Source organism: Channa argus, chromosome 2 (genome assembly GCF_033026475.1).
Source record: "Channa argus isolate prfri chromosome 2, Channa argus male v1.0, whole genome shotgun sequence".
Classification (NCBI taxonomy): domain Eukaryota; kingdom Metazoa; phylum Chordata; class Actinopteri; order Anabantiformes; family Channidae; genus Channa; species Channa argus.
In genome coordinates, this window is record NC_090198.1 from 27,286,099 (window position 1) to 27,299,880 (window position 13,782).

Genomic DNA, 13,782 nt, shown 5'->3' on the forward strand with positions numbered 1-13,782 from the left:
TAATATAGGGAAGTCAGAGGGAAGTTTAAAATAATTCATGTACGTTTACACCCTAAAAATATATATTTTTTTTATCATCTTTATGTGCTTTGGGAGGTTTTATAAGGGTGGGTGCAGTTTGTAAATGCTCTTTTTTCTTTCTTTTCCATAATACCAGCTCTAGAATATTACCAGAATATTTTGAGAACTGCTTGTCAATAGCCAAATAAAGGGGTTTTTCCTACCTTTCCAAGCCCAGGGGTATCTTTAACTTTATTGGCTGCACGCAGAAGGCAAGGTGGAGCTGGAGGAGGTGCCATCAGCAAAGCAGAGCTGAAGTTGGTGGGGAACAAAGGGGGCTCACATGACTGCGATGATGATGATGATGATGATGACACCGGGGCTGCGGCTGCGGCGCTTTTCTGCTTCTTCTTCTTGGATGCTAAGTTTAGTTTTTGTGCAGCTCTGAGAGAGGAAGAAGAAAGAGGAAGAAGAAGGAGGGGGCTGTCAGTCAAATCAATATGTTATAACCACTCATTTTCACAGCAAAAGTACAGAACAGCCTCAGTGGGTGAATATACAGTAAGACACTGGAGAGGGACAGAAAGGATGGAGTGTGCAAGTGTGCATGCACAGATGAGCCTGTAATTACATCCTTATAGTTTACCACAGTGCTAGCATTGCAAACATGCTAATTGCAGAATAGGAATTGATTACACTCCCTTCGACACATGGTCACAAACACACACACACACACACACACACATACATAGTGCTGAATATACATATGTAACAACATCTGGATGGGGAGTGGTTCATTTACTTTCTCGCTGCCCAATTCCCTGCAGCTGTGCAGAATACATATATCCTCCATCTCCATCTCCCCTTGAATCTCCGTGCTCACTCTCTTCTTTCAGCTTCAACTTCTAAATCTCATTTCATTTAATTTCTCCTTTCTTTGCTCCCTTTTCTTACATCAACACAGCAAGTTCATCCCGTGTGCTCCTCTCAGCAAAAAAAGGTAGTTCACATCATCGTCCCTAACTTTTATTCCTCCTTTTCTAAATCAAGCAGAAATGCCACATATCCATGTTTGAAGTTTTGGTTTAACCTAAATGAAAGGGGTTTAGAGTAAAGATGAGACATTGTGGTGCTTGGCATTACCATGCGCTGTAATTTTCTCCCTTTCTTTCTGTTTGTCCTTGTCAAGTCTGTCAGGCTGAAATTTTAAGTGTTTCTCTGCATGATTTTAGCCTGGCCACAGGAAAGTCTTTAGCTTAGAATGAGCTTCATTTTATTATTTTCTGTTGTGGTTTGTGACCATCAGGGTTTGTGTTAAAAATAGATTTCCTCGAAGGAGAGCTAGTGACTCGGCTGGCAATAATTAAGTGATTTACTGTACGTGTAATTAGGAAAAAAAAAATACATTCTTCATGCATTTTCCATCTCTGGGATTTCAGAAGCCACAATTCAGAAAAGGCCAATTTCCTGACAATCCTAGTTACATGCAGCAGGAGGATGAGCAAGATAATAAAATAAAAGGCCTCTAAAACAGCCCTATCAAGGTGTCCCGCTCTATTCTGCTTTAATCTATCCTCATATATTTCTAAGATCATAACGAGATGAAGAGGGTGAGGGTGCCTTGACACACTCTCTGTCAAAGAGCCATATTCTCACACCATTGGCTTTCAATTAACTGCAGCAGGTTAAAGAAATGAGAAGAGAGAGAGAGAGAGAGACAGAGAGGAAGAGGGAAGGTGTAGAGGGACGGGAGAAGAGAGATGTGGATTCAGTGACCCGTAGAACTATGAAGCGTTTCACCATTTGAGTAGCTGTCCCAGCAGATCTGTGTGAGGGTGTGTGTTTGTCACTGCGAACGAAACTAAGCTCCACAAAAAGATGCCTAATAGTTTTTTTCACCGTGTGCAAGTTAAGATTACATACGTACGTACACTACATACTGTACATATTGCTGCAAATCCTCCCGTGTAGCAAGAAAATACAGGTGCAGCAGGTAATTAAAAGTGTTACCTGTCAGATGCATGACTTTAATGTATCATACAAATCCTCTGTGTTCTTCTCTCCATGTGTACTGCACTGCTTAAGTCAGCGAGCTGCTCCCTGTTTTAATACATCATCACACCATCGACTGCATGAATTCGATATATATGCAGTTTGCGTGTACTGATACCCCGAACTCCCACTCTGACTGCTTTAATCCACGGCACAATTCAGGCATGGTAGATACATGCAACCTAATTGGTGGTGTTTAACGACGAGTGGCCTGGGATTTGGTCAAGTGGATCCATTGCAGTCAAACCTTAAAGTGAAGGGCACTTGTTTTCCCATCCATTTACTCAATTCCTCTATTCGTCAGCTCACCCCGTCCTTTTATATGACCCCTCCCTTCCTCCATTACGTACATTCATCCCTCCACTCTTCATCCGTCCCTCACTTCTCTCTTCGTTTTAAAGCCCTTTCTCTCCATAACCATCCCTTATCGTTCTCTCCACTGTATTCTTCTCCCCCTCATTATATTTATTCTTTCATCCTTTGCCTTCTTCTATCCATCCCACCACCCAGTCCACCACGTATTGATCCCTTCATCCATCAATGCCTCTCTCTCCCCCTCCTGCCCCTCGTGGGTCTCTCTCTTGTTAAAGGCAGTGCAGGTCACGGATAGCACGGCTGCTAACATGCTGTTGTTTTGTTTTCTCCTACCATGAATAAGAACACAAAGAATTGCACTTGGACACATGCACTTCAAGCCTTACTTGCGTGTCACACCAGCGCACAGAGCTGATTTATGACTGGTGTCTGTGGTTGGTGTTGCCTCTGTAGCTAATTACTTTCTGTTTAACAAACGTCAGTGGAGGGAGATATAGGCTTGGACAGAGAGTGATGGCCTCCGTGTGTGTGTGTGTGTGTGTGTGTGTGTGTGTGTGTGGGTCAGTGAGGCTGGCACAGACAAAAGACAGGCTTTATTGACACTATGGTGCTACATGCTGAGTCTGATTTAAACACTTTCTACTTCCTCTAAAATGTCATCTTACAGTATGTGCTCCCCTGTGATACCAGAGCAGCCTGCACAATAAAATATTAATACATCACCGTGTCTGACATGGATCTACAGTGGCCACACAATGCTTGTAACAGTAGTTGAACTACATGTTGCTGTAGCTTTCTGGTAGTTCATATTAACAGCTATTCAAATACTCAAATTACTCTTTTGCCTTTTTTGTGTACTTTACTTAATCTACAATTTTGGAGCAATTTTATTTACTGTAATTAAACCCCACTTTTGACCAGCTTCCTTGTTTTGTTTAGGACAGGTTTACATGTCTGGGATAGATTTGCAGAAATCTGGGTTTTCATATCACTGAGATATTTTTTTTTTATGTTTCAAACCGGAATTTGAGAACTAAAGTAATATTTTGCTCACATATATTAATTATTGCTATTTATTAACACTTGTTCAGAGAAGACAGTCCAAAAAGGACCAAAAGAAACATACTAGTTTTTTTCGTTTAGCAAAGTCTAGCAGCTATAGTGAACATAATACCATCACCTATTTGGACCCACAGACGTTTGTATAAGGAGGTTTGGGTGGATTGAAAGGTCAACAAAGCACAGGACCTTATCACAGGTCCCGTGTGAAACCACCTTTAATGCTGTTACTCGAATGCATGTCATAGGATGTTAAGGATGGAATGATTGGACGTTTTTTGGAGAAAATAATGTTATACCAGCTGCTAGTTGGTGTCATTGTAAGAGGCAGCAGCAGGTGTTTTGGTCCCTGGTGCCAAAAGGGTGCGAAAACGATCTGCTCAATGTGCTGGTTCAACACACGCCTACGTCACGGCGTGGAGTCGCTCTTTCAACAATCAGTCCTGTTGGTGGTATGTGAGCGTAGGACTTGCTGGTTCAGAGAGATCTAACTGAGTAAAGCTACTTGGTGTAATACTGATAGACATGACTGATGGGGCATTTGTTAGTGTAATGTGTGAAGAAGTAGGAACGTTTAACAATATACGCCAATGAGTGGCTTTATTTTTTTTTTTGATGCATTTGACTTTGTTGTCAAATATTTTGTCATAATTGTGTATCACATCTACATTGTCAGTTTTTTCATTGTTTTTTACCACAGTAGTTTGAGCTTTTTTTTTCCGAAGTAGTTTTCGTTAATTAAACTCGATTTCTCTCCAGCTTTGCAGCTTTGCTGGTGCTCAATTGTTTTCGTTGTGATTAATTGGTAGCTTGTAAAGCAAAGTTTTTAAAGGAGCTTCCTCAACAATGCTGAACTTACAAGGTCTGAACTTACAGTGCCATTAATTGAACACCAATGGAAGAGCAAATGGGGCTGTTAAAAAAGAATATGCATGCAAAGAAACAAAATAAAGAAAAAAACAATATCACACATTTCAACTTTGCCAGAAGGTGCCCTAAAATCCGTACAGGATATAAAAGCTTCTGTTCTTAGATAGTTAAATTAGGAAGAAACTCCCCAGAACAAGAATCCTTTAACTAGACAAAAAAAAAAAAAAAAAAGATATGATAATATGTTTGTCACTGACCATCTAATTAAACCATCAATCAACCATTATAACTGGTGACAACTGGGTGGCCATTTATCATTTGAAGAAGACAGAAGAGAGGCAGAAATGCATAAACAGAAGCAGAGGAAACAGCCATCATCCATCCAAAATAACAACGCCTTCCCAATTCACCAATTCACTTGGGACCTATTTCTTTACTCTGCTACACCCTGCAACACACACACACACACACACACACACACACACACACACACACACAAAAGTAAATCCCCAAAGAACCAATCCTTGGAGCATGCAAGTGTGCAACGTAAAAAAAAAATTCCTGCACTGACAGAAGCTCCCTTCCCCCAGTGAGTAAGAGCGTGCACACACACACACACACACACACACACAGGAATTTTACATCACATCTCCATCCTCTATCCCAGTGTCCCCAGAGGGCCACTGCAGCACCGTGAAGATGCGGCGCTGCTGTATGGGCATGACATATTCACAGACAGATTGGTACTAATGAAAGATATTACTTACATGCGCATTAACAAAGGTAAAGAAAAGGTCAGTGAGACTGGGGGGAAAAAAAGTGGAGAGGTTAAAAAAAAAAGACAATGGCAAAAAAGAAACGAGTGGAAGAAAGTAGAAAGGAAAACAAATCCGAGAAGCAATTAGGTGAAAACAGAGAAAAGAAGAATGAGGTGAGGCAAGGGATAGAAAAAGGAGGATGAGGAGGAAGAAAAGGATCAGGTTAGAGGAGATGTGGTGGACACAGGGATTTGGATGTGCAGACGCAGACCAGAATGAGGATTGTGTGTGTTTTAATAAGACTGTCTGTATGCAGCCCACGTTTAAGAGTAAAGACCAGGACAGCCAATGGGGTTTATCTACATTGCATGGCTGCATCCAACAAACAAACACACACACACAATTAAAAGAGTGTACATTGTGTACATCGTTTTTAATGCCAAGTAAACTGAAATACTGCCACACACACACACAAACACACGTGTGTGTGTGTTCTGTAGGACTTTCATTAATATAATGCATTTCCTAAGCCCTTGCCCTAAAACCATGTCTTAGCCCTCAAACAGGCCTTCAAACTTGTTACAATGAGCAAAATTACAACGTGAAGTATACACACACACACACACACACACACACACACACACACACAGATCTGTCTGACAGAGAAATGGAAACAAACTGCATTTTGATACACAAGCAGAATAAACAGTTCCACTCAGATTTAAAAAGGAAGTCAAACATCACAGCGTTGAAGATCTACAGCTGTTATACAACCTATTAAATCAGCGAGGAAAAGACTGACAGCTACAAACACACAGACTCACTAACGCACATATCTACACAAAAGGACACTTGCACAACTAAACAAATCATGTGTCTACACTCAGAAGGTTTACGTTTGTAAATCAAGTCCAGACAGCCAGCTGCCCATTTGAAATGTCAATCACCTGTGTATGTGTTTGTGTAAAATGGCCTTGTTACCTGACAGTTCAGGGGGTCACGGAAAGAAAGCTTAAGAGGGGATTGTGTGTGTGTGTGTGTGTGTGTGTGTGAGAGAGAGAGAGGGCATGTGAGTTTCTGTACAATTTACGAGCTGAGTTGGTCACTGGTGCTTTAGAAGAAAGACAGCACTGTGTCTGCTGCAGCGTGTCAGTCATTTATCAAACACGCAGACACACACATTACATTAGCCACAGATTTACAGAGCACACAAGCACAAATGACAGGAGTGAGAACAACAGGAGTGAAGATTGACTAAAGAAGAGGGGAGAAGCAAGAGAAGTCTGTGAAAGTGAGGAAGAACATCATCAGTATCATTTAAAATGTGATTTAAAGCTGCTCGGTTGATACAACGTCTCAGCAATACTTCAGACACTGTGACACACTCACAGTGTTCTGTTACCAATGAATAATTTACTCTTTCATTCGAAGCTTGCTGTGTTTATTCATCAATAATTTACCCATATTACCCGTGTCTTATTTATGGTATGTTGCTCTGCTTTAGTCTAGAGTTGATTACGCAGATTATTGACAACTAGTGACTGGAAAGTTTATTTATCCACAAACACACCAAGAGATTAGTGAGTAAACTTATTATTATAAACTTATTAAGTGCTTGTACGAAATAAATACACTGATATCTTGATATCTTCTCAGAAGACATTTTTACTGTGGCTACACAGACTACTGAGAAAAACACATGCAAGTAGACACAACACAAGCAAATTAAGAAAACAATTTAACAACGCAGACACAACAATAAGAAAAAATGGATGCAGAAACAAAAGAACAAAAGAAGACAGAGACCTGCTGCAGAAAGACAAAAAACAAAATAACGAAAAAATGTGCCTCAGAAAGACAAAACACAAACCGTTAGGTAGAAAGGTCATTTACTATTTAATCAAACACAAAAGCCTGTTGCAAAAAGACGAAACAACGTAATACACAAACATGCTGCAAAAAGACAAAACACAAGCAACTAAAACCAAACAATGTCGAAAATGTATAGAACCACAATGTTAATGTCTCCTGGTGGTTGTAATATAAAAATGTTGCATGTTTTTTTTGTTTTTATAAAAATGTGCTGAACTGATAAATGCTTGTGTATCATTATGTGTCACCTGTCACCTGTCAGGTTGTTGGTGTGAAAAGTGATTAGTAAAGTTTTATTGAATTTGTTATTACAGGTACGGTGTGAACAGCTCAGTCAAACAGATCAGAAAAGCTTCCTGACGTTCACCCAGTGCATAAACTGACCCACGTGTGTGGGCCTGTCCTGTCCGTGGTAGATACGCAACCTGCACCAGCATCTTACCTGGCGAAGAAAGATGCAGCTGCAGAGGTGGCCGTCGTAGCCGTGGTGGATGCAGCGGGGGTGTGAGAGAGGGAGTTTGTGTGGGAAGGAGAGTGTGTGTTGTAGCAGTTCAGGGCAGCTTCAGTCAGTCCTTCTTTGGAGGCCTCGGAGATCATCTGGGAGATCTGATGAAAGACAGAAACTTTTTACTACAATCACTTTCATGCTTTCATGCTGAACTACAGGACAGTCAACAGTTATTATTTACAAGTTAAGTGAAATTTTGTGTGTGTGTTGTTGTTGTAAGTGTTGTTGTAAGTAAGAAAGTAAGAAAGTAGTTACTTAAGTAGGTCCTTTTATTCTATACAGACAAACGTGACAAGATGTTCTCATCCTGATTACTTTCACATGTCTCTGTAGCCCACAGTACATACTGTATGTACAATATATAGTACATATTTTCCGGCTTGTCTCAGATGAGAGACTGAAGTTTCTCACGTCCATATATTCCTATATTCAGGTGCATTTCTTGAAAAATTAAATACCTTTTTCAAAAGACATGCAACGCTGTCAAACGTTCAATATTTTATGTTTATATTTGTGCAAAATTCTGAGGAGAAACAATTATCGTCATCAACACGTAAACCCGAAATACTTTATCATCTTCATTATTGAAATCCGGCATTTCCTCACCTGCATTTAAGATATATTTTGGTAATCTTTTATTAAAAAAAATATATAGTATTTTATCACTGCAGCAAAATACAATCTTAAAAAAAAAAATAATAACAGCACTTAGTTATGTGACACAGTTAACTAAGCTCCACAAATAGTATATAATAAACCAAATTAACATAATTCGCTTATACAGTTTTTTTTGTTTTTTTTTTATTCATTTAAAGTGTGTGTGTGTGTGTGTGTGTTCTCCTCGGCTGATAGCCTCTAGTGATCCCAATGAACCAGCATCCCAATGGCACTCGGTCCCACATATTCACAAATAAACAAATATACAAACACCCTCCTGGCTTTATTCCTCTTTCCATATTGTTTCACTATTGTTTCTATTATTCAGTTTCGTCCCCTCTGCCTCCTTTGCTCTGCCGTCTCATTCCATCCTTCCACCTTAAGCCACTCACATTTGTCCTTTATTATTGGATCATGTTCGCTGGCATTTGGGCTTTATTAGATCATATGCAGGAAGGAAGGACGGTGAAGATGAAGATAGAAACACCTTTGAACTTACAACACTCTAAAGAAATGAAGTTTGTTGGCATCTATGAGTTATGATTTCATTAAATCTATGGTAAGAATATGAATTGTATGTATGCATGTATCCTTTGCACTCATGCTTCCTAAAGGTTATTTTTTGGCATTTTGCCCTCATTACCCAGCTGTAGAATACTTCAAGTGGCATCAAAACATGTGTTTTGTATTTATAAGTTATAGTGGGTGCCTTAACCACTAGCCCCCTGATTAAAAGTTACGTTGGTACAGTATTTCAGTCACACACACAATCAGCCATTTACAGTTACGCACACTGAACTTTGTGCGAGTGTGTATTGCATTTGTTTTGTCACTGTGCACCTTGTGGATGGAAGTGTAGCCTATTTGTGAAATAGATATGGATTATTGATTATAGTTCTTTATGTGCAGACAGCAGCCAGGCAGCAGAGCAGCTAAATCAGAAGCCCACGCTCCCGTATAGAAGCTTTGTGGGAAAGTTCATCTGCAAGCATGCGTGTCTATTGCGCATGTGTCCCTGTGTGTCCTTGTTTGTGCATGTGTCTGCATTTCTTTGGACCTGTGCGTACCTGTGTGTAAATCACATTCACAGTGTGTATATTTACTGTTGAGAGCTCCTGGGGTCCAGGCACACAGGCCTCTGCCTTGATAAATTACCTGTTGTAAATGAGATGCCTCTATAGTTTATATACCCCGCACCTCTGTGCCTTTACCCCCATTCCTAATGCTCAGACTTGGGTTGCTAGAGGAGTGGTGAACACATGGAATTAAGGTCTAGTCCGACTGTTACATGGACAACCTGTGCATTTGTACTGGTTACTCATTTATCCTGATGAACACAGTGTAGGAAAAAACAGAAAGATCCCCACTGAGGGATGGAGTACGAGCTGAAAAGTGGAGCAAAGCCGGTTGAAGAATATGTAGCAGTCACTGGCGGTGCAGCCCCCTCAGATTGCAGTGGCCACACAGAAATACACCCTCAGGTTTTCTATTCCATTTTAGCTGCACAGGACTATAAATTCTCAGAAACAATCGCAGCTCAGCGAGGCTGCACTTTGAGCTAAATGCTAAAATGAAACCTGTGCTAAACAAAAGCTAAACAGTGCCACTAATGCTGACGTTGGCAGGGCTTGCGATTTGACATTAGTTTAGATTGCATTTTAACCATCGCACTAACAGATCCACAGATCATGATATATAATAACATCATGATGTTTTTCCAATAACTGTAACTCAACAAAATATTAACTACACAAGCCGCTGTCACTGATCAAAAACAATAAGCCTGGACATCATTATATGATGGGGCACCATGGTGGAGTGGTTAAGCCAGTAGCCTTATATCTAGAAGGTCCCCGGGTTGAATTCTCCTTGTGTTTGACCAACTCCCACAGTCCAAAGACATTCATGTTAGGTTGGACCGTGACACGAAATTCACCCGTGAATTGTCTGTCTGTGTTGGCCCTGAGATTGGCCAATTGGAGTCTCTAAACTGTTGTAAGTGGTTGTCTGTCTCTATGTGTGGCCCTGCGATAGACTGATAACCTGTCCAAAGTGTCCCCCCCCCCTTCTAAAAGGCAGCTGCGACCAGCCTCAGAGCCCCTGTGACCCCTATCATGGTAAGCAGCTCACATAAAATTATCAAATACTAAACAAAAGAAAGTTAAATAGGCTAAAAATTAGAATAAGAATAAAATATTCCCTTTACAGCAGCATCTGAGGTCCATGTTTGTCCTTCCTGTCAACTGCTCCTTTTCTCAGCCTTTTACCTTACTCATCACAAGATAAACAGACAGTAGATATCAGAGCCTGAGAGTATATGGAAGAAGGAGCCAAATGTGTGGATCAAACGATCCGGCAACTCCCCCCCCACAAAAACAGCATCTCAACGTGTTTTCTGTGTGTGGGACATGTAGAATTAAAGTGATATGTGATTTCATTTTGGCATCGGATGTGAAGAAAACCAGTGCACACTTATTCTGTCAGTCTCACTTCTGCTCTCTCCACTACATCACTTATCCACACCCCTCTTTATCTGCTCTTAGAAAACGGAAAACGCTCCACCATTCGTCTTCATTAAAACACAAGCGCCGCTTCTCCAGCGCCTCACCTTCCTCACCGGTCCTTTTCCAGCCACATGCTGCAGGCAAAACCATAAGAAATGAATTTGCTCCTGAAATCTCAGGTTTGCACGAGAAAGGCTGAAAAGAGAAATGTGGTGTCCGTGTGTCCACATATGTGTGTGGTCCTGTCTGCTTTTTATTAGGGGGAAAAACAATGTAAAACCATCTAAATGCTCGCTGCAGCAGAATGGAGGAATGAAGAAACCCCCCACTTTAAAAGTGGGGAAGAAATGCAAAGAGGAGTGAATGGAACTGGGTGTTTATTTATTTCACGTTGGAGACAGAGTTACAGAAACAAACAGAAGAAAAGAATGCAAGTAAATACAGAATGGACGCAAAGAGAGGAAGAGAGAGGAGTGTGTGTAAATATATGGAGAAAGGGAGAGCAAAGGTGAGGGAGAGGAGGGAGGGACTGAATATGTGAGGCTTTTAATAAACATCCATCCATCATCATCATCATCATCATCATCTGTAACCGCTTATCCTGTTTGAGGGTTCGGGGGAGCTGGAGGCTGTCCCAGCTGTCGGGGTCCACCCTCCACAGGTCTCAGGGAGACACAGGCAACCATTCACACTCACATTCACACAGTCACCGATTAACCTAACGTGCATGTCCCACACAAGCACAGGGAGAACATGCCAACCCTACACAGAAAGGCCACGCTTGGTCGGGGACGCAAACCCGCCACCTTCCTGCTATGAGGCGGCAGTGCTGCTTTCTATAAACACGTATAATCAATAAATCAATGTACATTCGCTTTGCAGCACAGATGAACAACCTTCCCTGCCCGAATTTATCCTGCCAGTCCAGGGATCAAAGGGGCGACCCTCCAGTCAATGGCTTCTGTCAGTTCATCCTTTAAGGTTAAGATAAGGGCCTAGGCGATGCAGTATAGACCGATCAGGCAAAACATTTAATGTATTCCAATAAATTAAAACGTTGTAAAAGTAGAAATAATGGCAGAGGAACTGGATTGGATTGGATTCAATTGCACAGGAGGTCGTAATGTTATGTCTGATCGGGGCATGTCAGCGAGTGTCCTCACGAACACAGACGTAGATAGAGAAACACATCCTGCGACTTTCAGCCAGACACACACATTTGTGTTTAAATGTTAAGAAAGCTAATCTACCCATTGATGACATCAGCACTGACAAACACACACACACACCAATGTATAAACCAGTTTTCAATTAGCTGCTTGAAGGACGGAGTGAGGGCAAAGAGGCAATGTTACTTTTGTCTTCTCCTCCCAGAGAGAACGAGAGCAGACATGGGAAAGAGAGAGAGGCTGATCCACCACCGTCAAATGCTCCAACACAGTAAATCAGTGGGATTTTAACAGTGAAGGGGAACAAAGTGATGGATGCGGGACGGTTTAGTGTGCTCCAGAATCGCTTCAACTGGCCTAAATTCTTGTGGCGGCCAAAAAAAGAGAAAAATCCAATAAACATAAGATGTGGAGGTTGTCATCGACTGCTGAGTGAGCAAGATTTTAATGTCAGCTGCACTGGCTGTCAGGTCGCCTCCTTTCTCTGGCTCCCTCCGCTTGTTTCTGAAGATGATTACCCACATTTCCCATGAAAGCTCACTGAATGCTGCTGCAGAGGTTTGACTTCAACCCCCTCTTAATTCCCTTCCGTTGGGTGCTGATGTGTTTGTTTTCGCCTTTTACTTTGCTGAAGTGCATGTCGGAAGAGATTTCTCATTTTGTGTTCGATAACCTGCGGTTGAAAGACCGTCTACAGGCTCTACTGATGATGCATCAACGCCGTTTTTTAAATTTTTTTTATGTTTTGAAGGGTACGGCACCAAAACCTCCGCAAAAATAAAACATACAAACACTGATGTTTCAAAATGAACATGGTCATAGGAAATGGATGTTAGATTTAAAAGACCAAGCCCCTATGATTAATACATTTTCCGTTTTTAAACTATTGACTCGTCTCTACTATCTGTTCCAGTGTTTGGAATCATCCCTCTGCTCCTCCCCCTCTCTTTCTCTCTCAGGAGTGAGTCTAAATGATGGTGATTTATCACCATTTCTGCTGAAACACCATTAATGTCAGAGTCACAGCAGAAACACTCACCAGGCTCACCAACATTTTACATGGATTTTAAATCAAATACAGAAGAGCAGCAGATAATGAATTACTGTTGCACACACGCGGCATTTTTTACAGTATGAGTCAATTCTGCCTCCACACACACACTCACACACACAATGGGGTCATTACACTGACTTACATTCATTTCCCGGAGACTTGCCCTAACCCTAACCCTTCCCCTTACCTTAACCGTAACCTAAAACTAACCCCCTATATTTAATGATCAGGAGTGGGTAGCACTGCCGCATGACGGCTCAAAGGTCGCCAGTTTGAATCCCCGGTTGGCTCCGGTCTTTCTGTGTGGTGTTTCCATGTCCTCCCAGTGTTTGAGTTTTTGGATACGCCGCTTTCCTCCCACAGTCCAAAAACATGTATCTTACGTTAATTGGTGACTCTAAATTGCCCATAGGTGTGAAAGGGAATGGCTGTCTTATCTCTGTGTGTCTCTCTGTGTTGGCCCTGGGGAGACCTGTCCAGGGTCCAATGACAACTGTATTCATTCAGTACAAATTAAGGGAGATGCAAAAGAATGTGTGAAACTGAAAAACTGGAACAAATGTTTATTAATGATCTGAAATTTGGCAAAAGAGAAGTTCTCCTTCAGTTTGAACACAAGCCTTAGTATACAGGCTGCCATGCCTGATTATTTTCCAACCTACAGGACAAAATAGCATAACAGAAGTATTTCCATCTTTAACTTTATACATCGCTGCGTGATTGAAGTCATCGGCTGAATAAAAATATACAGAGAGATGGGAAACAGCGAGATAGAGGACAGGAGTGAATATAAAGCAGGCGACATGTGAGAGGAAAAAATAGGGGAGAAGGAAAAGAAGTGCGCATAGAGAATAAGTGGAGAGGGAGTAAGAGAGAGAATGAGGGTAGAGTGAAGGGGTACTGGGGGGTGTGTGGCATAAAGTCCCTAGAGTCCTAATTATCACTGTATGAATTATTACATCTG

General features: G+C 41.4%; 1 protein-coding gene across 4 annotated transcripts in view; it reads right to left on the minus strand.

Annotated features, from left to right (window-relative positions):
* kif26ba (kinesin family member 26Ba) overlaps positions 1–13,782 on the minus strand; it is an 83,209-nt gene that overhangs the window by 41,633 nt on the left and 27,794 nt on the right. For all 4 annotated transcript variants that reach the window (XM_067488771.1, XM_067488781.1, XM_067488762.1 and 1 more), the window contains exons 4-5: positions 7,369–7,532; positions 225–444 (exon numbers count right to left, since the gene is read on the minus strand). In XM_067488771.1, the coding sequence (XP_067344872.1) occupies positions 225–444; positions 7,369–7,532 (384 nt within the window). The remainder of the gene's footprint in view (positions 1–224; positions 445–7,368; positions 7,533–13,782) is intronic.